At 33.4% G+C, this 24070-nt stretch overlaps 1 protein-coding gene and 2 non-coding genes across 9 annotated transcripts; 1 reads left to right on the forward strand and 2 right to left on the reverse strand.

The window, feature by feature from the left end:
- LOC18435910 (ADP-ribosylation factor GTPase-activating protein AGD12) lies at nucleotides 1-8896 on the forward strand. Of its 7 annotated transcripts, none has more exons than XM_088857429.1 (11): nucleotides 1-54; nucleotides 1449-1538; nucleotides 2556-2640; nucleotides 3272-3347; nucleotides 5226-5427; nucleotides 6418-6581; nucleotides 6659-6770; nucleotides 7007-7123; nucleotides 7352-7447; nucleotides 8209-8491; nucleotides 8858-8896. In XM_088857429.1, the coding sequence occupies exons 5-10, from the start codon at nucleotides 5380-5382 to the stop codon at nucleotides 8488-8490; spliced, it is 819 nt and encodes a 272-aa protein (XP_088713555.1). In that variant the 5' UTR covers nucleotides 1-54; nucleotides 1449-1538; nucleotides 2556-2640; nucleotides 3272-3347; nucleotides 5226-5379; the 3' UTR covers nucleotide 8491; nucleotides 8858-8896. The 7 variants fall into 7 exon arrangements, with proteins under 7 accessions (XP_088713555.1, XP_088713556.1, XP_088713557.1 ...); XM_088857430.1 differs by having other exon boundaries at nucleotides 1454-1538; XM_088857431.1 differs by lacking the exon at nucleotides 7007-7123.
- Nucleotides 8897-19159: 10263 nt separating this feature from the next.
- LOC148783045 (small nucleolar RNA Z152/R70/R12) lies at nucleotides 19160-19258 on the reverse strand. Its single transcript, XR_016050735.1, has one exon. It is a non-coding gene; the product is annotated as a small nucleolar RNA Z152/R70/R12 (small nucleolar RNA).
- Nucleotides 19259-19476: 218 nt separating this feature from the next.
- Nucleotides 19477-19565, reverse strand: LOC148783046 (small nucleolar RNA R11/Z151). The gene has a single exon (XR_016050737.1). It is a non-coding gene; the product is annotated as a small nucleolar RNA R11/Z151 (small nucleolar RNA).
- Between the last annotated feature and the right edge of the window lie 4505 nt (nucleotides 19566-24070).

A 24070-nucleotide genomic window follows, 5' to 3' on the forward strand; every position in this document is an offset into this window, starting at 1 on the left:
ATTCCACATTTTATTTGGGATCCTCCCTTGATTCCTCGGAACTTCTAGTTCCAGGTAATGGAAAATCCCTATTTTTTTTAATTATTTTTGGGATCGCCTCTTAAGTTAGCCGAGCAATCCTCGTTTCATTTGAATTTTTGGATCCGTAGCTTTCAAATGTGCTTCTCAGATTCTGATTTGACCCATTTTTTGGTGTTTGGCTCTGGCTTTTGGTTTAGAGAGTTGTATGTTAGGGTTCTTGGGTTTCATTCTGCTAGTTTTGGTCCCCATGGTTTTTTCTATTTTGGGTAGGTTCAAGGTTTTTGGGTGTTGTTTTTGGGAACTTTTTCATGGATATTTCTATGGCTTTGTTTTCTTAATTTAAGTTTGTAGCCTTTGTATCCAGATATATGGTTTCTGGATATGATTCGTAGGATTTTGTTTTTTTGTATGCTTTGTTATATTTAGTTTATTTGCTTGATGTCTTCCGTTTTGTTTATGTAATTTTGGTTCCATGCCACAAAACACAGGTTTGTATATTTTTGTATGCTTTGTTATATTTAGTTTATTTGCTTGATGTCTTCCATTTTGTTTATGTAATTTTGGTTCCATGCCACAAAACACAGGTTTCAAACATCTATTTTCGTGAGGGGTACTGTTTAGTTAGACTGTTAATTTTACGTAGTAGAAACTGATTTTTTTACACCTTTTGGTTTGATTAGTAAAATGTGCTCATATGGTTTCAATTCATTTTTCATATTAAAGATGGACTTTTGTGAGTTTAAGATTTTGATTCCCATGCGTTTTTGTTTGCTAAGATGAGGCTATACACAGACTTTTGTAGCTGTAATTTTTTTCTTGTGAAGTTTTTTCTTAATGCAACTGTTCTTATTGCATTTATTTGTTGTAGCATAGGCATAAATTTGTTTTATTTTGTGACTATATGTCTCCAAGTCATATTGGAAAGTGTTTGGAATTTAGGATGGTTGTAGCGGGTTTCGTCTCATTCATAGTTCCACACAATTTCTGCTGTTTCGATAATGGAAAATTGCTTCATTCGGGCTGGACCTCATTACTACATATACGGTCCAGAACGTGTAGAGCATCCATTTTAAAGATGGATGCAAGTAGATGTTCCATCTAAAAACAATGGAAACTAACTGTCCAAGTGTTTTCTTACTAGAATTATTATTTTTAGTTTTAAAAATTTATTTATTTGTTTATTTTTAGTCTTTAAAAATTAAGTCTTAAAATCCATCTAAAAAATAGATTTATTAAGAGGCCCGCATTTCTACATATGCGGGCTTGGCCGCATAGAAACCGGGTCCTTCTATAATTAGGGGTAGTTCTTTCTTTTTGGAATGTTCAACATGTTCAAGCTCTTGCTAACAGTTCTTTGATAGCCCATTAATTTTTTGTTGAACACTGATACTTTTGGTTTTGCTTATTAATTTCTTTACTGGTTCAAGGCTAGGTGGCAATGGCTTGTTTTGGGTGATTGCATTTTATGCCTGCAACAATGAGTTCTCACGGATATGACTCTGGGAAAGCTTCCCCAGGTATCCAGTATTGTATATGTATGATGCATATATTTTTCGATTTGATTTGCATTGGTTATGTCATGACACATCCTTTCTTTATGTATATAATAGTGTTTGTTTCTCATTATGTTGTTGGATTCAATTTGCATCCTGTAAGTTGCAGCACAAATTTTCTATATTTATAATAATATAGTTCTTATTTAGTTTGATTTATGTTGTTGATTAATTTCTATGTTTACTCAGAGTTTGGAAATTCAAAGTTGACTTTGATAAATGACCAATTTCATTGACCCGATCAATTCATGTACAAGGTGTTCTTTCTTTTATTGGATTTCTTTATTTCTCTTTGTTGCTTGATGGCTTCATACCTACTTAATGCTTATTGGATATTCTGATCTGTCTGAAAATTTGGTATTCTTGACATTTAAGATCAGTTAGGGATTGGTGGTGGTTAAGAAGAAGTGCTTCATATGACTAGAATTTGGTTCCTGACCTATGCTGTTGTCTGAATGAAAGGTGGGATGCCAATAGAGAAGATAAAAAATAACTTGAGTGGCAATAACCACCTAGAAATCTTGATAAATTTGTTTGCTGGTTATAAATTACCTCCTAGTGAGAACTAGAGTAAATGACGTCATTAAGCATCGATAAGGAAATAAGGAACAGACATGGACAGCATGCATTAGATGTCGATCATGGATATGGTCTTTCATGCATGTTGTTTGAAATTTTGAAACTTTAGTGCTGGAATGTCCTATTGCATTTACCCTGCTTGAAAACATACTTCATTTTTTTGGCTCTGGTTCTATTTTGTGTGTCCCTTCTTGCACCATCTACCTTTTGTTAGTCTTTTTTTGCTAAGTTGATGTTTATGATCTTAAATGTGGATTTTCTATAAAATTATGCCCAAATTTTTGTTGGAGTATCAGATGCCTGGTTACCATTTATTTTTTGATCCGGGGGCGAGATTGGTTTTTTTTTGTTGGATAACATGTGCTTTTCTTCTTTCCATATATTGAATTACATGATTAACAGGTAAGTTGAGGAGATTGAAGGAGCTATTGCTTAAAGACGATAATCGCACGTGTGCTGATTGTGGTGCTCCTGAACCCAAATGGGCGTAAGTGTACACACCTCTTCACTGCAGCTTTTTTAGATTAATCAGCTTGAGGCTTCTCGCTCTTTCCCTTAACTAAGCTTGGACCAGTTGCTAAACATAATGATAACAATAAAAAATAGTTTATTCGAGAAGGTTGTGTCTATGTTTTGTCCTCTGTTCCATCAAACATAGTAAATGCTACTTCCTGCTTATGATTTTTTTTTCTTATTGGAGATTCTGCAAATCAACTTATATCATATTTATTTTTTATTTTTTTGTTAACTGTTTTCCTAACTTCTATTGGCCTTATTGAACTTTAAGAAGTTCATTTTGGTGGATTAATAAAGGCTAATATGATTTTTAACACTGTAATAATAATGGTATATTTATTACTTTCTGATGATGATGATGATGATGACGACGATGATTATAGTAGTAGTGGTAGTAGTAGAATAGTGTTGACTGCTTGACTAAGCTGACTTTCAAGTTTTTGAATCTCCATATATTTAAGGAATTATATAATCCAATCAATTTTCTACTTTTTCTGCATTGGATGTGGATCATGCCATCATGTGGTACCTTTTCTGTATTATTACTTTGATGTGTCACTTCATAAGAGTTTTAACCAATGTTGATGCTAATGCATTTTTAGGTCAGCAAATATTGGTGTCTTCATATGCTTAAAATGCTGTGGTGTGCACAGAAGCCTCGGTACACATATTTCAAAGGTAATCCTTGATGAATTGTGGTTTCTTTGGTCTTTCATCTGTAACGTGTTCCTTTCAGTTTTTACTAGGCCTATCTGTCTCTTATTGCCTTTCATGCTGAAATTCTATGAATTTGGCATGGTTCTATCAATATAACTGATGGTGCTACTAGTTTTATGTAAATAGTAAATGTAAATGAGATCATATGGTCCTTTAGAGTTTTAATTCTAATAATCCGTTGTCCCCTAAAATGCTATCCTTAAAGTATCTTTACTCTTTCGTGTTGAAATTCGTGTTTGCATCATGAAGTTACAGGCCATAGAATTGGTCCCCTAGTCTCTGTAGCACCCACACACCACCACGAACTGAAAATGCTCGGAGCCTTACATGGATTGCTGCACTTACATACATTGATAAGTAGGATGTAGTTTTCCCTTGATTATGAGAATCCCAAACTGAGGTGAGTTGATAGGTGATAGTTATTGATGTGCTTGGAGGTCAATACGGTGCCATAGGGGGTTGAATTGGTTTTTTCTTTGATGAAGAGTTTAGAATTGGTTTTTTCTTTGATGAAGAGTTTAGATCAGGGGAGGGAGGGGGAGGGGGGAGGGGGGGAGGGAGGGGGAAGGGGGAGGGAGGGAGGGAAGGAGGGAGGGGGGGGGGGTGGGGAGGGGGGGAGGGAGGGAGGGAGGGAGGGAGGGGTTATGAGGCGCTAAAGGGCTTTCGATATTGCTCATTTATAAACTTTATCAACTAAGATATGGGATACATTTTTTTTTTTCCTGTTTTTGGTGGGGGTGGGGTGGGAGGGAGGGAGGGAGGGAGGGAGCGAGGGGGCATGGGGGTCTAAAAGGGGTTTCAATATTGCTCTTTTATCAATTAAGGTATGGGATACCATGGCTATATATTGAAAAAAGACTCTGACAACCCTAGACACATCATTTAAGAGGTGAGATGCAATGGGTGTATGTAGGAGAACTATACAAACTCTAGACACCTATAACCTCAAACATATAGTATAGGACACAAAGATCCTTTTTTGCGTAGTTGGTAAAATGGGGCATCCCTGAGACAATTCTTATGCCAACAAATGGCGTAGTTACATTGTTATACACATTGCAAGTTCTTTAAGCACACACACATGATTAAAAACAGTGTCTACTGTGGGGACTTTGAGTTTGACTTGTAATATTCTTCTTATCTTGCAAGTTGTAGACGAATCCACTCTGGTGCCATATTGAAATTCGTGGTAGATCCACTCTATAGCATTGTGGAGAGTTAGAAGGAGAGTCTAAAGAGTTCGTCATTCATCCCTTCTGAAATGCGATACAATGAGCATGTGTCGGAAAACAAAACTATGGCGAACCCTTAACTTTAAACATATACTAAATGATGTAAAGATCATTTTATCTCTGTAGCAGCTACAATAAGACAGTCCCCCAGATTCTGAACCTGTATTGCAAAATTGCAATTAATGCCAATTATTACATTGATGTCCCACTGCAAGTTTTCTATAGAACCTATACACCACCTTAAACTGATTATCCTCACAGAATAACGCGAAGTACTGCAACAAAACCTCACATACACTAATAAGAAAAATGTAGTTACCCTTGATTCTGAGAAGCCCGAACTGAGGTGGTTGGATAAGTATTGTTATTGATGTTCTTGAGAGTTTCCTGCTGTGCAACGAGGGTTGAATTGGTTCCTCTTTTTTTTCTTGAAGGGTTTAGAGCAGTAACTCGGACCTTGTGGTCTCTCCCTCTTTCCATAACAAATGTGTCTGGAAGCCCTCAATATTAACTTGTCAACTTTCTTAATAGGTTTGTTTGGAATTTCTTAGCAATTCATGGTGTGGCCTTTTGTTTTCTGAATGGGTCGATTTGATCATACAAGCAGGCTAAAGATTTTGGTGAGGTCAAAGGATATTTAATTGCGAATCAACTTTCATAAGCTCATGGAATTCTCCTGCCATCCTTCTATGATCAAATGTACTCATGCACAGAGGTCAAGTTGATGAATTCCTGAGTAGATTCCAATTCGAAGATGAAAGATGAGCCTGTGCGAGCTTCCAAACTCATCTCTCATGGAAAGAAAAAGGGTAAGTCCCTCTAGTGTTTTAACAAGAGTCCCTTGTCCACACACCTTTTTGAGCTTGATCATTACCGAAGGGAACTTTGTTCTTCTCATCTTGCTTGCAAGTTTTAGAACGAATCCACTCTGATGCCATGTAGATTTCTGTTGCAGATCCACATTTTGCCATGGTTGAATTTCTGTTGTTATGGAATTGTAGTCTGCTTGTGTGTGTTTAAGGTTAGGGTTAGGGTTTAGTCGAAAAAGGAGGGAACAAGAACATTGAAATGCAACCTTTTAATCTATATTATCGAGAGGTGAGGATGGAGAGAGAGAGGCATGATGCTTTAAGAGGGGCTGCCTTGTTGCTCATTTATTGCTTAAGATATGAGATACAGTGGTAATATGTAGACACCAGATGCTTATAACCTTAAACATATGCTAAAGGACATAAAGATCCTTTTCTCTGCATAATTTAGTATAAGGCATAACAATCTGGTGAAAATCCTAACTACAATTAATGCCATAGTTACATGTGGTTACTCATTGCAAGTTCTTTCGAGTACATGCACATGATTACTTTAATTGTATATGGTGGAAATGTTTGAGTTGGACTTTTCATCAATGGCATTTGAAGCATTAAGCAGTACTTAAAAACTCGGTGACTTGGGCTATGACTCGCACGGGTTACTTGGGTTCGACAGGGAGCTGGGTCCAGTTGAATAACCCTAAGAGGGGCAAGTCTAACCCAAGTCATGGGTTTTTATTGTATTTTCTATAGGAGCAGCCAAATCGGACCTTCGACTTCTACTCAGCCTTCGACTTGGGCTCAGGATGCTGGCGAGTCCTAGCCTGAGTTCAGGCCTTTAATCACTGTTTTGTACTAATGTGTTATGATCTTAGTGTATTGGTTAATGAAAGGCTTTTAATTTACGTGTGTCACCATCATCAGAGCATTTTCCCAACTTTAATTTATATGGGTACATAAATGTTTTATGAGGACTGCTTTTCTATTCAGGTCTTGTCTGTGTCCTTAGATGATTGGACTGATGATCAAATTGACTCAATGATTGAAGTTGGTGGGAATTCCTCTGCAAATGCAATTTATGAAGCTTCTATTCCTGCAGGCTTTTCAAAGCCTGGTCCTGATTCAGGCTATGAAGAACGCTCTCATTTTATAAGGTTGTTATTTCCTGTGTCTTATGCTCATGTAAACCTGTAATTTGGCTGATGCCATTTCCTATTTCTCCTTCCAATAGGTCTAAATATGAATTGCAAGAATTTTTGAAACCGAGCTTGAGAATCATATCATTTTCAGCACAAAGGAACTCTTCTGTTCAATCTTATGATTCTAGGACATCACAAAAGATGGTACGCATGCTGTAAATTGTACTTTTTTTCTTGTGTCATTCTCACGAATTATATTAAGTTTTTATACAAGCTGTGCATCAATCTCACTAGTCGCACATTCTGGTATTTTGGCCGCGTCAAAGATGCATTTATTTAGCGGTTTCTGTCACATGATAAACACTGCAAAAATGAGCTCAATTGGGATACTAAAATTTTGGGTGGTAATTACATTAATGCAAGTTTCAAAGTGATAACAGGTAGGGATGGTGGAATTCATTGGCTTGATGAAAGTCAAAGTGATAAAGGGTACAGATTTAGCAATTAGAGATATGCTCTCTAGCGATCCTTATGTTATCCTTACAATTGGACAGCAGGTTGGTTTTTACTGTCTTCTTTTTCTGTTGCGGCCCCCTTTCATATTCTCCTCTAGTGTGTGGATAAGAAGAAAAACTTAAGTCTCGGGACTAAGAGCTGTATATTTCACATGGCTCTGTTGCCCGACCCCTTTGTTACTTATTTGATTATGATATGATGGTGGACTAGAAAGTTCTATCCTCTTTTTCTCGTCCGGGTGCTTAATGTGGATTTACATCTTACTGTAGAGGGTGAAGACTAAGGTGATAAAGAGCAATTTGAATCCAGTTTGGGATGAAGAACTAATGCTTTCGGTTCCAGAAAGTTATGGGGCCCTTAAACTGGTATGCCCAGCAAGTGCTTCCCTCCAGCTGACTATCTGAAAATTTTCTGAATGGTTATTATTTTGTCTTTTTGATGGCTCTTAACAGGAATTTTGTAAACTTTATTATATCAGGAGTTTAATTTCATGCAAATTTTCTTGGTTCTTTTTCTTTTGATATAACCCGACTGTAAATCTACCTAGTATTTAAACAATGTTATAAGCTTAAATCAAAGTGTTGTATCTTTTGTAGTGTGAGAGTTGCATCTACAACACATTTTGAAGCCGACCTATCAATATATACAAAAAAAGATTCTGATTTCAGGATGTTGAACATGGGATGACCCCCTTCATTTCAGTTCATGGCATCAATTGCTTCTAAATTTTGATAATGATATTATGCATGTACTATTGCTTTCTAAAATTTGACCGAGCACCACAAAAGCAAAATCTGGAACACTTAGAAAAACTGTAGTTTATACACTCTCTCCCAACCTGCCAAAAATTAATGTGTCAGAACAAAAGGAAAAATAACCCAAAAGGCCACTGGGAGGAATTACTCGCCTTCTCGTTTATAATGATATCACACACTAATCTCCCTTACTGATTTTCTATCAAGTCAAATTTTTTGAGTGCTTTACTTGTTTCTTACCGATGAGCATTGTGCGCTGGCAGTTAAAATGTTCCACTAACCCATACAAAATTCGCAGAAATAATGGATACAAAAACCACCTATCTTATTCATGGGTTTTTCTCTTATTTTTATTTATTTGTTTCAAGCAGCAAGTCTTTGATCATGACACCTTCTCAGCTGATGACATTATGGGCGAAGCTGAGATCGACATCCAGCCCTTGGTTACAGCTGCCATGGCCCATGAGGATGTGGGGTTCGTAGAAGATATGCAGATTGGGAAGTGGCTGGCTTCAAGTGACAATGCACTCCTTAAAGATAGCATCATCAGAATTGTGGATGGTAGTGTGAAGCAAGAAGTCTCTCTCAAGCTTCAGAATGTTGAATCCGGAGAAATTGAACTCGAACTTGAGTGGATGCCTCTTGATCAATGAGGTATACTGTTTTTCAGGAAAATGCCAGCATAGAATCTTAAACATCTGCATGGATCATCCAAGTGGTCCAGAAACTTTTGACATCAAGGGACTTCCCTTGACCCGTCAATTTCTTTGAGAATGATTATTTCATCCTTATCTGACGTCCAATATTAATGGACAAGGTGGGGGTAGAAAGCAAAACCAAGAATGGTCCTAACACTCAAGTCACCTGCATGGATAGATCTAAGTATTGTCCTGATATTTTGAGTTTCTGGACTTTTCCATGATCAATGCAGGTGCTCCAGGTCCTACATTTTTCTTCTTTTCTCCAACATGGGTTGGCCCTTTTTGATCTGGGTGTATGATATTTGGGTATTTGTTGCAGGAGTCAAGTCAAATCTAGAGATGAATACTCCGTCGAAAACATCTGTTATTGGTCTTGGTTTGATTTCTTGCAACCTCGCAGGTTCTTGATTGTTGTACTAAAAACATTGCTTATTTATGATTGATGAAAATGCTTGTATATCTCAATGGTTTTTTCTCTAATATATGACTTCACAAACTTAACTACCGAAAAAAGGCGCCACAAACTTAAGTTTGGCCTTGGATCTAAGATTTATTCTACATTCTATATTCAGGCTTATCTTATGTTTGTTTGTTTTTTTTTTTTTTTTTTCTCTGTGTCGGTTGTGCTCAGGCTTGTGCATTGTTTCAAAAAGTGCTAGGTGTTACCCAAGCGGTCGTAGGGGTCTAGGCCGCCTAGCCTAGGCGGGATACCATAACCTTGGCGGCCTAGTTGAAAAAAAGAAGATAAAAATTGAGATCAGATGACTATAATCCATATTTTTATACAATGCTAAAACAGTAAAACCATATAAGCATACATTGATAGTTTGATACACCCAAAAAGTTAGATAGTAGAAACTAAAAATAAAAAAAAGAAAAAAATATATAGAAATTCAAAAAATATACAGTTTAGGATACAATGGTTAATATTCAACACTCAACGGTCAACACTCAACACCAAGAGTCAAGCATTCAAGCATTTTCAACTCTTCATTATTTAGTCGTCATCATCATGAGAATGAAAAGGGTAAGTTTCATCACGTACATTAGATTCAAGGTCATCATCATTAGAGTCAAATGTTTCTTCAATATAACGGTCGGTTTCTTTTGTTTTTTTTTAATCTGCATCTTTTTCTTTATCCCTTTTATAATGTAAAGATGAGGCCTTAGGCTTTAGGAGTTTTGGCTGCTCTACCCGTTCTTATCTTTTTGCGCTTCCTTGAACTTAAATTGTGTAATCTCTTCCCTAGTAGCATCAAGAATATTTTTACACGGGACAACATCCCTTTTAATATCAATAAGGTGTTTTTTGAACCAGTAAATACCTTCTTTAGTTTTCTTTCCACAATAATTACATTTATTTTGATTTTTTTCATTTGTATTTGGGTTATAATCATATTTCTAGATGACTACTTCTAGAAAAATATGAATAAATATTTCCATAGAACAAGGTTCATTTCTATCATTTTTTATTTCTTCTAAATTCAAAAATTGTCTAATCTCATCTCAAATGGCTTAAGGAATCTTTTTACAAGAAGGAACATTCCCTTAAATGTCTGTAAGATATTTCTTGAATCGGTTAATACCCTCATTGATATTTTTTTCACAAAAATTATACCGTATACAATTTTTATCATTTGGTTTCTGGTTATGATCATACTTCCAACCTGGATCACTTCTTTTAAAAGAACAAAAAATAGATCTATTCAAATGGCAAGGATTTTGTTCATATTTTTGTTATATATAACTCATATATTGTTTAATTTCCTCTCTGATAGCTTCAGGAACATTTTTAAGGGGTAACATTTCTCTTAATACTGGCAAGATGTTTTTTAAACCGGTTTATGTTTAGTTTTGTATCTTTTTCACAATAATTGTATCTAATGCAATTTTTATCATTTAGATTCGGGTTATATCCATATTTTCAATCCAGATATCTACTTCTGCTAGATCCTAAAGAATACATCTCAAAATAAAACAAGTAGTCAAAAAAATAAAGTTTTGCACTAATTTTGATTGTTCGAATTCGAAACATGGTGCTAAAATATTCAAAAACAGCCTCTAATAGGATTAAAAGAAACTCCAAAACTAAAACCATATTTAAAAGCTTTTATTTTTCAAAAAAACTTACTAGAATAAAAAGAAAAACTCATTTTCGCCCCTAGGCGGGGGGTAGGCCCTGGACGTTGGTTGCTTGCCTAGGCGGGTGCCGTATCGCCTAGGCGGTCGCTTAGGGACTGCCGCGTAGGCATGGCCGATGCATCCAAGCCTTTTGGAATTGCCTAGGCATTGGGCGATCCACTTTTTTGAACAATAAGCATGTGTAATTCTCCCTTTCACACTAACTTTTGTTAGGTTCCATAAAGTTTGAGTTATTATCCGGTAAAGTTAGCAATAAGCTTATATTTTTTATATGCAATGTTAGTAAGCAAGGCTGGCAATAAGCTAGGTCTTTGGGCCATACCGGGCCTAATAGATGCACTATATATATATATATATATATATATATATATATATATATATATATATATATATATATATATATATATATATATATATATATATATATATATATATATATATATAGATGTTAGAGTGAGCCCATTAATTCATAGGAAAAAATGAGTCCAATGGTTCAGATTGAATCTGAGCCCATCTAACGATCACGGATGTTTAGTAGTGTTTGAATTTTACTTTTTTTTTTCTATAAATCCAAATCACTTAAAATTTAGAGCATGTGTACATCAAAAATTGGTGAATCTTCGAAAAATATCAAAAAAATATTTTACATAAAATAAGTTGACCAAAATACCCTCGAAAAGTTTAGGAGGCATTTTGGTCAAGTTTTTTTTGTGAATTTTTATATATATATATATATATATATATATATATATATATATATATATATATATATATATATATATATATATATATATATATATATATATATTTATTAGGTGTCTTGATCAAAAGAACATACGACTAAAATTTCAAGTAAGTTGGATTTGTAGAAAAAAAATTAAAATTCAAACATTACCAAACATTTGTTATTGTCAGATTGGCTCAGATTCAATCGGGGCCAATGGGCTCATTTTTCTTGTGATATATATATTAAGAAAAAATATATCTTGGATTGAGTCGGGCCAGCCCTATAGAGGCCCAGGTCCTAAATTTTCAAGGTGGGGCTGCCTAAGTAATGCACGTGACGTTGCTCCTAGTACCCACTCCCCTATTGTGGGGAACCAAGTTCATAAATGTTGTACAAGTGCGTGGTCCACTCTGTATTTTCATTAGACATTTGTGTTTTGAAAGCAAGTTAATTCAGCTATAATACATCTCAAATGTAGAAATCACTTGTTGCATTTTGCCTTGCTTGGGGATTTTGTTGACTCAATTCTGTCAATTATTTTGCAATACTTGGTTTTTCACTATAATTTCACTATGCGTGCCCCTGTTTCCCTTGAGCAAAACTTGGCATGGGAGAATACTGTCACATATATATATATATATATATATATATATATATATATATATATATATATATATATATATATATATATATATATTGTTTGATTCAAATGCTTACTTAGTATCTCTCATGAGCCATAGTATCATTTTATGTAATATTTTCATTTCAAACTAGCAAAATAGTGGTACACATGTTAAAGATAAACTATGCTTGTTTAAAAAATGGGAAATGTGGAGTCCGGTTCCTAGTTGCCAAGTTATTTGTGCCTAAAATGATTATCGCATGTTGGATCAATATACAGTTAACAAAGAAAATTGGATAATTGAGATGATTATAGGTCATCAAATCAGAGTCATTCTCCAGCGATTTTGAGTTGGATCTGCGATTTTAAAACCATTGTGTGAGATTCTCATGAGCAAGAGCTCCTCACCATTTTCACGAGAGATCGAAAGATTAGTGGAAGCCTTCATTTTAGATGTCAACGTTAGGAAACAAATGGTTGTTAGACATTATTGTGATAGTTCATGGTATTGAAGTTCTTTTATTTTGTTTAATGGATTGAAATAAATGGCTCATGGTTTGCAATGGCCGTTCCTCGAAGAAAAGGTTGGGGCTTTAGTTCTTAGACACTAAGATTTGGGTTTCTAAATGTACTCTTAAAGCAATGTCTGTTGAAACTGCCATTGCAAACTTATTTACTGTATATTTAATTGCAATTCATGAGAAACTACCAGTGGCAAATTTTGTAGTTCATTTCTCACTCTTGCGAAATATGCAGGGTTTCTTTCAGGCAAAAGCCCACCTATCATATCTTACTGTTTTATAATGTCAATGACTGTTAAGTTTTCAGATAATTTAACTTCATGCGATGAATTGTATTAGATTCCCAACACCTTACTACACAGATTCCCCCACAATTCAATGTATTTGACATGCCATGCAGTGTAATAATAATTATGCCATAGTTAATTTTTTTTATTTGTGGATCTTCTCATTATGAATCTATGAACTTATATAATTTTAGTTACAGTTATACGTACTTTAAATATTTATGATTAAATTATAATTTTTCTACTCGATAAGCTTGAAATATTTTAATAAAGTATTTCTTTTCAACAAAAGTTGGATACTGGCTTTGTTTATTCTAAGAAATATTATATTTTAAATATAAAATTTTATTCATGTCCTTAGGTGGATTTGAAATTAGGTGGCCGAGAGTGTGTTATTGCCTAGGTTCAAAATTAAAAAAAAAAAAAAATCTCAAACTTTGTTATACGCTTTTAGTCATCTAACTTGACATTTGATGGTTAGGCATAATTTTGACTTTATAACAACCGTAAATAATCTCTTAGTTTACAATCCCAATTTATAATGCCACCAAGTATAAGAACCTGTGGTTTAAAAAACGGATCGATGCCCCGGATCGGGCATCACAAAAACCCATCTGGATCAGTGAAACGGCGATCTGGATCGGAAATCAATTGAATCGGTCGGATTAAGTCTTAAATAAAATCCAAAAAAATTATTCAAATTTATTATAAATGTTGTTTTTTAATAATCAAATAAGAAATGGGGGTATTATATTATTAACTTTCATTTTGTTCATCAATATGCGAATATTTAGATGTTCTTTCCCTGTATGAACTTATGTTAACCATTAAATTTACATCACACAAAAGAAAAATCATAGAATTATCATGGATGAAGTATATAATCATCCATGGACTACAATAAAGAATGAATTAAATCAATGAAAAAATGGCTACCAAAATCTCGAATTGGCAGAAAACCCTATTCTACTAAAAAAAACCCAAATTATTACAACCTAACTAAGTATAATCTAAAATTATTACAACCTAGCTAACTATCAAATTATATACTGAAATTGAAATTGTTGGTTTATATTTTATAATTATTTTATTATACAAATATTAACAAATCCAAATTATCTTATAATATCATTTAATTTAAAATATATTATTGACACCTGTAAGAAAAAATAACACATTACATAATTTATAATGCAAATAAATTAATAAAAAAATAAAAGATTTGGTTATCAATGTAAAAATTGTTATAATGCATATCAATTTTGGAAATAACACTTTAACTTTCAAAAATATAATTTTTTAAGTTTCTAAAATAAATTTAATGGAAGAGACTGTTAGTAGAGAGAGAAAGATTTCAAATGGCCTCATTGTATGAACCCTATCTTTAAATTAATATTCCAAAATTTATGTTAAAGACCACCATGTTATAAAAATAAAAAAATATAATTAAAACATTTATTTTTTGATAAAAAAATAAAAATATAACAATAGGCATTCATAAATGAGAGGGAGAAAAAGAGCTAACATGCTCTAAACCTAAATTGTATTACCTTTACATATCTAATTTAAGCTTATAATAATCACAGCCTAAATACGTGCTTGAAAAACATGATACTTGTTGTATTACCTTTTTTATAAGAAAAATAACAAGAATCACTTGTTGTATTAAGAAATACCTTTTACTTTTTTCTTGACAAGAAATAATCATTGCATGACCTTTTATTTATTTTTTACAAGAAAAATATGATACTTGTTGTATTATCTTTTATTTTATTTTTTGACAAAAAATACTTGTTGTGTTATCTTCTTCTTCTTTTTTTTCTTTTTTTTTATAAGAAATACTTATTGTATTATTATTTTTTTTATGAGAAAAATAAGAAAAAGAAGAAAATAATAAAAAATATTTGTTGTATTAAGAAATGCCTTTCATTTTTTTTCTTGACAAGAAATACTTGTTGTATTACCTTTTTTTTTTTGACAAGAAAAATATGATACTTATTGTATTATCTTTTATTTTATTTTTGACAAAAAATACTTGTATTACATTTTATTTTTTGGACAAAAAAAATAAAGAAATAACATGTATTTTGACAAAAAATACTTGTATTACTTTTAATTTTGTTTTTGATGAGAAAAATAAAAAAATAACATTTTTTTTTATAAAAAGAGAGTCCCAACCACCAAGAGGTTCAAACCAACGACCAACATTGGTAAGAAGTACATGATAACCATATATGCCACACGTGAATTGTTGTAGTAGTTATGTGTATAAAAGATTATATTAGAAACTAAACAGATATTAAAGAATTGTCCTACATGGAAGAGATTGGGAAAGAAAGGCTCTATATAAAAAATAAATAAATAAATAAATAAATAAATGACCATGCCTTACTTAATGAGAAAGTGATGCGTCGCCATGTGTAAAAACTATTGGTCGACCTGAACATCATTTTGACGTTTAAGGGCAATCCATAATATCATTCGTGTCAGCCGTTTTTTTAAATCACTGAAAAAAGTTAACTTAATTATTCATTTATTTTAGATGATCTTTTTCATTTTAGATGATTTTTTAAAAAATTTTGTTGATCACAAATATGAAAAGAAAAATATATTTTCAAAATAAAAATTGTAATTTTTTAATATTTTTTATGCACCGTTCATATCATCGTTATAGACAACACACTTTAGATAACATCAATATTTTAATTAGGATACACTTACGCTCGCTGACTCATGAAACAATTCTCCATGTTTAAACTAAATTAGAATAGAATGTATAAAATAATTATATTAATATCAATAGTCCCCCATGCTCAAGACCAACCATTTGCCTCGTACTTAGGAGCCAGCTATGCTTTGTCGAAAAAAGAAAGCATTCTTTTTTCGACCTCAATGAACCTCTCTTTTATAATACTTTATCTCTAAGAATTAGTCTCACTTTCTTTCTTAATGCGGGAGTAATTCTTCCTTTTATTTTTGAGTTAGAGCCATTATGAGACGTATTTCTTCTTCCTATGTCTCTTGTGTTTTTGTTTACATAGTTGGCTACTAAAGCGTTACTGGAGTAATTCTTCTAAAATTCTTCTCTTTATTTTTGAGTTAGGGCAATCGTGAGCCAATTCTTCTTATATCTATTTTGTTGTTTTTGTGGTTTTTTTATTTATTTTCATGGTATCATGATTTCTCAATTTGTAAAAAATTTTAGATACCCCTAACTTTCTAGACATCCTACCTCTAATACTTTTTCTCTCGCAACCTAAATCCCAATACTATTTTTTCTTGTATTCACTTCTCCAGTCAACCACATTTAAAACAAAAATACCCTTATTCACTCCTTAAAAAAAAAGTAGCTCTTTAGAACTCTAAGTCTCCAAACACTATCTCTCTCTCTACTTGCCCTCAATCCCCTCTTTATCTCTCTCTACTTCCCTCTCCCCTCTTTATCTCTCGCTACTTGCCCTCTCACCTTTTTATCTCTCTAAATCTCTCTCCTTTTTATCTCTCTCCCCTCTTTCTCTCTCTCTACTTGCCCTTTCCCCCCTTTTATCTCTCTATTTGCCCTCTCCCCTCTCTTCCCTCTTTCTCTCCCTCTCTCCCCTCTTTCTCTCTCCTTGCCCTTTCTTCCCTCTTTCTCTCTCCCTACCCTCTTTGCCTCTTTTCTCTCTCTCTACTTGTCCACTCTCCTCTTTTTCTCTCTTTGGTACAAATATTTAGGTCCAATACACTATGCCAAACCGCATTCGAGCGACAAACTCCTTTGGAACAATACAGACCGTGTATTGCTTTGCTCTAAGGCGATTCGACACCTAGTATGGCGGATTGAAATATTCGTGCACCGGAAAAAAGAGAACATGATGAGAGAGAGAGGGGGGGCATGTAGAGAGAGAGAGAGAGATAGGCAAGTAGAGAGAGCCTGTTGAGAGAGGAAAAAGAAGTTATGAGAGAGAGTTAGGGTATTTTCATTTTAAACTTGTTGACTTTATGACTAAAGGATAAATACAAGAAAAAACAATGCTGAAGTTTAAAGATAAAAAAAAAATATTAAAAATAGAATGTCTAGAAAGTTAAATTTGGGATACCCCCCATAAATAGTCACATTAGATAGGGGGATATAAATTCTTGTAGCCAAAGTACTATGAAAAGAGGATTCAAGGAAGAGCTCCCGAAGCATAGTTGGCTACTAAGCATCCCTTTTATAGCACAGTGGTGTCAATCTCAGTTCCTCCGTGGGAACAATTCTTCTCTATATTTTTGAGTTAAGAGCACTCATGGGACATTTCTATGTCTATTGTTTTTTTTGGCTTGTGCCCATTAGACATAGGAAGAAATGTCTCATAATTCACCTAATTCAAAAAATAAAGAAATAGTCCCACATCCAAGCCTATTGTGTTCTCTATTAGTCGCCAATAGACATGAAAATAAATGTCCCATGACACAATTGATTTAACTCAATATAGTCATGGAGGATAGCCCCATTCATAGTACTTTTTGACTCTTAAGAATTAATCTGTACGAGTAATTACTTTCTTAATTTTTTAATTAGAGCAATCATGAGATATTTCTATATTTATTCCCTATTTCTAATAGACATGGGAAGAAATGTCAAACTTATCATAATTAACCTAACTCAAAAATTAAACAATAAGTCACGCATTCTAGATAATATAAAGGAAATCGCAACAATTTCCTTGAAAAGTGATCCGAATGAGAATTAATTAAAGACTTATGTTAAGATGCTTGCTCTATAAAGCATATTTTATAATCATACTCAACAAATTTTAAACATTTATATGCCTTTATTTTGTAATACAATATATTTTTTTTTAGCAAGAGTTACAAAACAATAATATATTAATCTCCAAAATGTTTAACTGCAATTGTAAAATGCTAACATAACACTTAATTAAAAGAGTTTGACGGAACATTAAATACATTAAACCCTATACCATTAAAAAATTCCCCAAAATAAATTTATTATATCATTGTGCTTTTTGAATCCTCACTATAAAATGTAGCTAAAAATGGCAAAAACAAAGAAGAAAATAAAACCATTTACTTTTGACTCGAGAAAGTCGCAGAGGTCGGAAAAAGATATGAAACAGGATGGCTACAGTTGTGCCATTGACTGTGCACAATGTTCAAAAAGAAAAATCTCTTCTCTTAAAACTTCATTACTCATGTTTAGCCTCTTAATTTCAAAATTAATGCAATAAATTGCGATCTTTCCATGCCAAAAAAAAAAATAAGAGCGACGACATTATGAGACATTCCTACACCCACCTGAGTAAAGACTTCAAAAGATCACTATTCAATTTTGACACAATTCTCTAAAAAAGATAATCGATTTATTGATAACTTTTCTAATTATCAAAATTTAATAATGATCCTTTTGGATCCTATTCACAAAGGGTAAGAGGGTCTCATAGTATCATTAATCCATAGATAAATAATCACATGCCATACAATCTCAACTAACAATTAGTTTCTCAACTAACAAAAAATAAAAAAATGATACAATTTTAGTGTTCAACTCATCTATTACAGTGCGGTCTCTTATCTATTTAAGATCCATCTCTTAGATAGACGTCCAAAAATATTACACCTAACAAGTTAAAATGGACAGTGAAGAAAGAAATTTGAAAAATTAACATTTATAGTTTTTTTGAAAAAAATTGCAAATTAGATTATTATCATGATTGAGATTATTGAACTCTAAAATTTTGGATAAAAATATGAGATAAATTATGTAGGAGACAGCACAATAATAGTGGGAGTCGGGCGACTGATGATTTAAACACTTGAAGGAAAGGTATTGAGAGACATTTACTAATAAATGAGTAGAGAGAAATCCAATGAATAAGAGGGAAAACTACTGTGAATGAGAGGGAGAATACTGAGAGCGAGAGAGAGATTGATGTACTAAGAGAGTGATTTACTAATATATCAGGTGAGAAACCCACAACAAATCAGAAAGAGGGAGAGATTTATTCTAAATGACAAAGAAAGGTCCTCTGAACCATTGAGAGAGAGATTTTCTGAATCATAGAGAAAGGTTGGTCCTCTGAATCAAATAGAGATAGATTTCTGAATCAGAGAGAGAAAGGTCCTCTCAATGAGAGAGAGAGAGAGAGAGATCTATCCTGAATCAAGGATGAATCGAAGGAAGGAGAGTACTCTCTGAATCAAAGAGATAGGGAGATCTGGTCTTAAACAGATACAAGATTCAACAGGAGAAAACCCCCTGAATCAGAAAGAGATCTCTACACTAAATCAAGAGAGAAAAAAAATTAAAAGATAAAAAAAATGAATGAAATGCGGGTTTTGTGCTCAGCGGAAGGAGAAGTCGTATAATGGTTGAAGGCTCACGGCGATCAGAAACCGCCACTGCCCAAACACCTCAAAATAACCTCATCATCGCAACAAAAAACCCTACTTATTTATCGATAGAAACACAACCACTGGAGAAAAGTAAAAATTATACAACAGAGAGAAATCACCAAGAATACAGAAAATACTGCCAAATAAATTAACAGAAAACACCAAAAAATTGAGAATAAGCGAAAACGATAGAAATTCTAGAGAGATAAAACACCAAGAATACAAAGAATGCAAAAAAAAATGAGAAAATCACAGGAATAGAAGCTTCAGTGTGTGTAACAATGAGGAAATCATAGACCAATAAGGTCTCATTGAAATCCGCTAAGATGTTATTCTATCATCATAAGCTCTTTTATCCAAAATTACTCGGAATAATAATAATAATAGTAAATTTGATAAACAAATCATGTAAAATTACTCAAAAGAATAACAATGAAACCAGATTCGATGAACAAATAAGGGAAAACATTCCATATTACTGGGAAGAGTGACAAAAAAAAGTAAAACGATGAACAAAAAGAGAAATCCTGTGAGAGCGAAGATGATTTATACGGCGATGAGGAGGACTTATAAAGAGAGGAGGATGAATAGGAGAAAGAAATCCAGAGGTAGAAGAGGATAGAGAGATTAGGGTTAGGGTTTTTTACTTGTACTGAGATGATACTTATAGAGAGAGGAGAAGACTGGTTGGGGCACGGGCTGGGCTGGGCTTCTCATCGCCGAAGGTGCATCGGAGCGTCGATTAGGGCTTCTCATCGCCGAAGGTGCATCGGAGCGTCGATTAGGGTTAGTTTTCAGAGAGAAAGGCAGATTTGCATTTCCATGGACCGTTGATTTGGGTTCCACGTTAGGGTTTTTGGCATCTTGGTGTTTAAGAGGGGAAAGGGTAGATATGTATTATGGGAATGTATACGATGAGGTTGTTTACCTTTTGAAACAAGGTTATTTACAACCATGTGATGTGAAATTTAATGGTTTGGATGTATTATAAATTTTGAGATATTTTCTTTTGAAATTTGAGCTTAGTAAGATAATAATTGCAGCCACCCAATTTTACATTCAATAGTTAAGATTAATGTAACTACCAAAAGATAAATAGTATTATTATATACTTTCCATTCATATTTTTATTGTTTAAGGATGTAACTTTATACTATTAGGGTAAGGTGCACTTCAAAATCCTACATAAGATATCAATTGGATATTGGAGAACTCTCTAATTGATAATCTTACTTCGAGATGCATGGGCATAAGAAGAAAAAAGAGTTTTAACTCGATCTATATCATTTTTCCTTTTTTAGAGAGGGTCCATCTATACCATTTTTGAAACTTTGAATTTCATAACTAGGTATGAAATTAGATATTCAAGCTGTCATTACCGTACGCGGAGGTAACCTTGTAGAAACTTTACCCTTTTTAGTAGAAAAAATCCAATTGGTATCGATTAAGCACACCTCAAAGACCCATTCCAAAATGTTGTGCTTATAGGGACTAGGCCCAAGCAAGTGTTGGACTAGGGCTAAAGCCTAGGCCAAACCAGAGGGTCCTTAGCATAGGTTCTGGCCAGGTCTAGGGCAAGCCTAATAAAAATAAAGAAATTTAAAAAGAACAAAGCAAACACACATTGTCCCACATAGCCCAGGTTGGCCTTGTTGTGGCCCCAACCTAGGCCTATACCAGTCCTGGGGCCGTGGTAACTCGACTCTTGGGCCACATTTTGTTGCGTAAGCCCTAGTTTTTTAAGGTTGGGCGTATCAGGCTAGGCCAATCTCAGTCCTGGGGTCGTGGTTGCTCGACTCTTGGGCCACATTTTGTAGCGTAGGCCCTAGCTTTGTAAAGTTGGGCTGATTGGGCTCGGGTTTCTCGACCCATTGCCAACCCTAGTTATCTCAATGTTGATACGTATGAATGTCAAATCAAAACAATTTGAAGTACTGACATATATAGCATCTAGGAACAAAATTTCTAAACTATTCATTTTCAACAAATTTATAAATGTGGCGGATTTGGACTATTTTTTTGCTTTAAATTTTACAATTATGTGATAGATTTTTGGGCCATCATAGGAGTTCTTGCACTATCATTCTTTACTTTGATTGTTTAAAGTTGATTTACAGTTTTACACGAACTAAACCCATAAGCAACACAATTTACGCTAGTGTAGCTAGGGGCATAACATTGCTATGTCTTAAGACTTGATGTTCCTAGAAATCAACTACAACGATAGGTAAAAGGCATTGCATAGTTTAAGCTCATATGACCGGGAGTATTAAGCGCTAACCTTGACTCTTGAGAGCCCGAACTGTGTGAAGTTCGGATTCTCACAAATATCCGAACTAGGAGGGTCGTAGCGCCAGGTTCGAGTGACTAACGCTAAACTTAGGAGTATGAGTAGGCGTGGCAATGGACTAGGGCCCGACTTGGGACCCGAGTCAGGTCCGGGTATAAGTCTGAAAATTGGACTTGGCGGGTCGCGTCTGGGTCTAAATTTTGGACCCAAAACCTATTCGGGTCTAGGATTGGATTCGGTAACAATTTTTTAGTCCCAATATATGAAATATATTTTGGGTCCTACACCATATTTTCAGGTCTGGGTCTGGGTTGGACCCGACCCAACCCAACCAATTGCCACCCCTAAGTTTGAGAATCTCACAATGTTTATAGGAACAATTGATTCAACAATGGCTGAGGCCCGAGACCTTACTGAATCTCTACTTTCTTACATTTATTTGGATTAAACGTTTGGCTTGGGCTCTAACCCTAAACAAGTCTATATTCTTTAGGGGGAAATTACAAAAATTTCTTGAAATTGAGACTTTTTAGACAATCTACCCCCAATAAAGTTTATTTTAACAATTTTTGCCCGAAATTTAACTTTTATAGCAAATACTTTCAAGTAAAAGAGTCTTTTTTGTTTGATAAAAATACCCATAGTGGCATACATTTACATTTTGTGTTTGACCGCATGCTCAAAATATCGGACCGCCTCTATTTTGTGTTGGACCGCATTCTTTTCAGAAGCCCAAAGTGCCGGACCGTCCCCATTTTGTGTCAGACCGCATGCCCAAAGTGCCAGACCGCCCCCATTTTGTGCCGGCTTTCTAAAAGGAAAGTGTTGGATCACCCCCATTTTGTGTCGGACCGCATGTCGAAGGTGCCATACCTTTTTTCCATAAGCAAAGTGCCGGATCGCATGCTTTCCAGAAGGTATTTTGCTATTCATTTTACCTTTTTTATGACTTCGAGGTATTTGCTAAAAACGTTAAATTTGGGATAAAAAATGAATTTTGGTCTTCATTTTTTATGACTTGGGGGTATTTGCTATAAAAGTTCAATTTGGGGCAAAGGGTAAAAATTGAGAAACAAAAGTTAAACTTGGGATAAAAAAATAAATTTTGGTCTTCATTTTACCTTTTTTATGACTTGGGTGTATTTGTTATAAAAGTTAAATTTTTGGGTAAAAAGAATTTGGGCAAAAATTGAGAAAAAAAAAATGGTTGTGGATAAGTGCATGGGAAGTATATTATTGGAAAGTTTGGTCTGAGGGTAAATTGCATAGGAAGTCTATTATTGAGGGTCGTTTTCATTCATCACCAATTAACATTATTGTCAGAGCTTCTAAAGATGTGAAATCCTCTTAAAGTTTTCTATATGGGACAATTATCATTGTAGCAACTTGAAAACAAACCTATTAGCATGCAAACTGCAAACCTATTAAACTATGCAAACCCATTAAACTAGCGTGCATCTTTCATGTGGAATCCAGTTTATTATTAAAAATATTTATTAAATTAATAAAACAAGTATTTTAATCAATTGTGTTTATTATAAACAATATTTATTTAATGAAATGAGCCTTTTATAATAAATATTTTTTTATTACAAAAAATATACAATCAATTCTAAATATACATACAAGAGCTATATTGTTTTTTTTAATCACGTTTAGTATATTATTATAATTAATAATTATATTAATTACATTGATAATCAAATATTATATATTATTTATTAATATATTTTTATTATAAATTATATAATTTAGTATCTTTTGTTATAATTGTAAAGTAGATTTTAAAGTTAGATGATATTACAAGATAAATTTCAAATTTATTATTATTTGAATAGTAAAATTATTATAAAGTATAAACCAATCATTAGAATTTCAATGTATAGTATTATTGTTAGTTATGTTGTGATAATTTTGGATAAGTAAAGAGAATTAATAAATGTTTGCTCCGATATTAATTTCACTTTATATAGGATAATATTATTTTAAATTTTATAATATGAAAAATGTTTCTTAATATTTTTAAATTATTTTTTTCAATATTATAATATTATATTATAATTAATAATTATATATACATCTATACAAAAAATGTCTCAGTATTCACTTATTTTACAAAGTAATGAAAATACATGATGCACTACTCCTAATTATGTTTAGGAACTAAAATAGCACTATTTTTAGATATTTATAGTGATTTTTTGAGACAAAAATTACCGATTCTCTTATCCGATCCACCGATTCTTCTATCAGACATGGGTATGGGTGAGGCCAATTTGAGTCACTGATCCGATTTTTTAAACCTTGTGCACAACTATGTCAAAGGCTTAAAGGCTTTATTTAAAGGGAAAATATATCTTTATCTCCTATGTTTTGCTTTTATATATCTTGAGACCCAAAGTTTGAGAATATTATTTATGTGGACCATCTTTTTTATCTTCACAACCCCTTGATCTTTTTTATCGTCAATTTTTTATCCAAACAAAAACTAAAATCACACCCTCACGTTTTTCTCAAGTCTAATAAAATAAAAAATAAAAATAAATAAATAAAATAAATAAATAA

The sequence above is a fragment of the Amborella trichopoda genome, chromosome 2, assembly GCF_054954075.1.
Source record: "Amborella trichopoda isolate Santa Cruz 75 chromosome 2, AtrichopodaSantaCruz75HAP2 v2.0, whole genome shotgun sequence".
Taxonomy (NCBI): domain Eukaryota; kingdom Viridiplantae; phylum Streptophyta; class Magnoliopsida; order Amborellales; family Amborellaceae; genus Amborella; species Amborella trichopoda.

Coding starts and splice junctions, on each gene's coding strand:
- LOC18435910 (XM_011625724.3), top strand. CDS start 1,487: ATGCCTGCAACAATGAGTTCTCACGGATATGACTCTGGGAAAGCTTCC. Junction 1,539..2,555: donor CTCTGGGAAAGCTTCCCCAG/GTATCCAGTATT, acceptor CATGATTAACAG/GTAAGTTGAGGAGATTGAAG. Junction 3,348..6,417: donor TCGGTACACATATTTCAAAG/GTAATCCTTGAT, acceptor TTTTCTATTCAG/GTCTTGTCTGTGTCCTTAGA.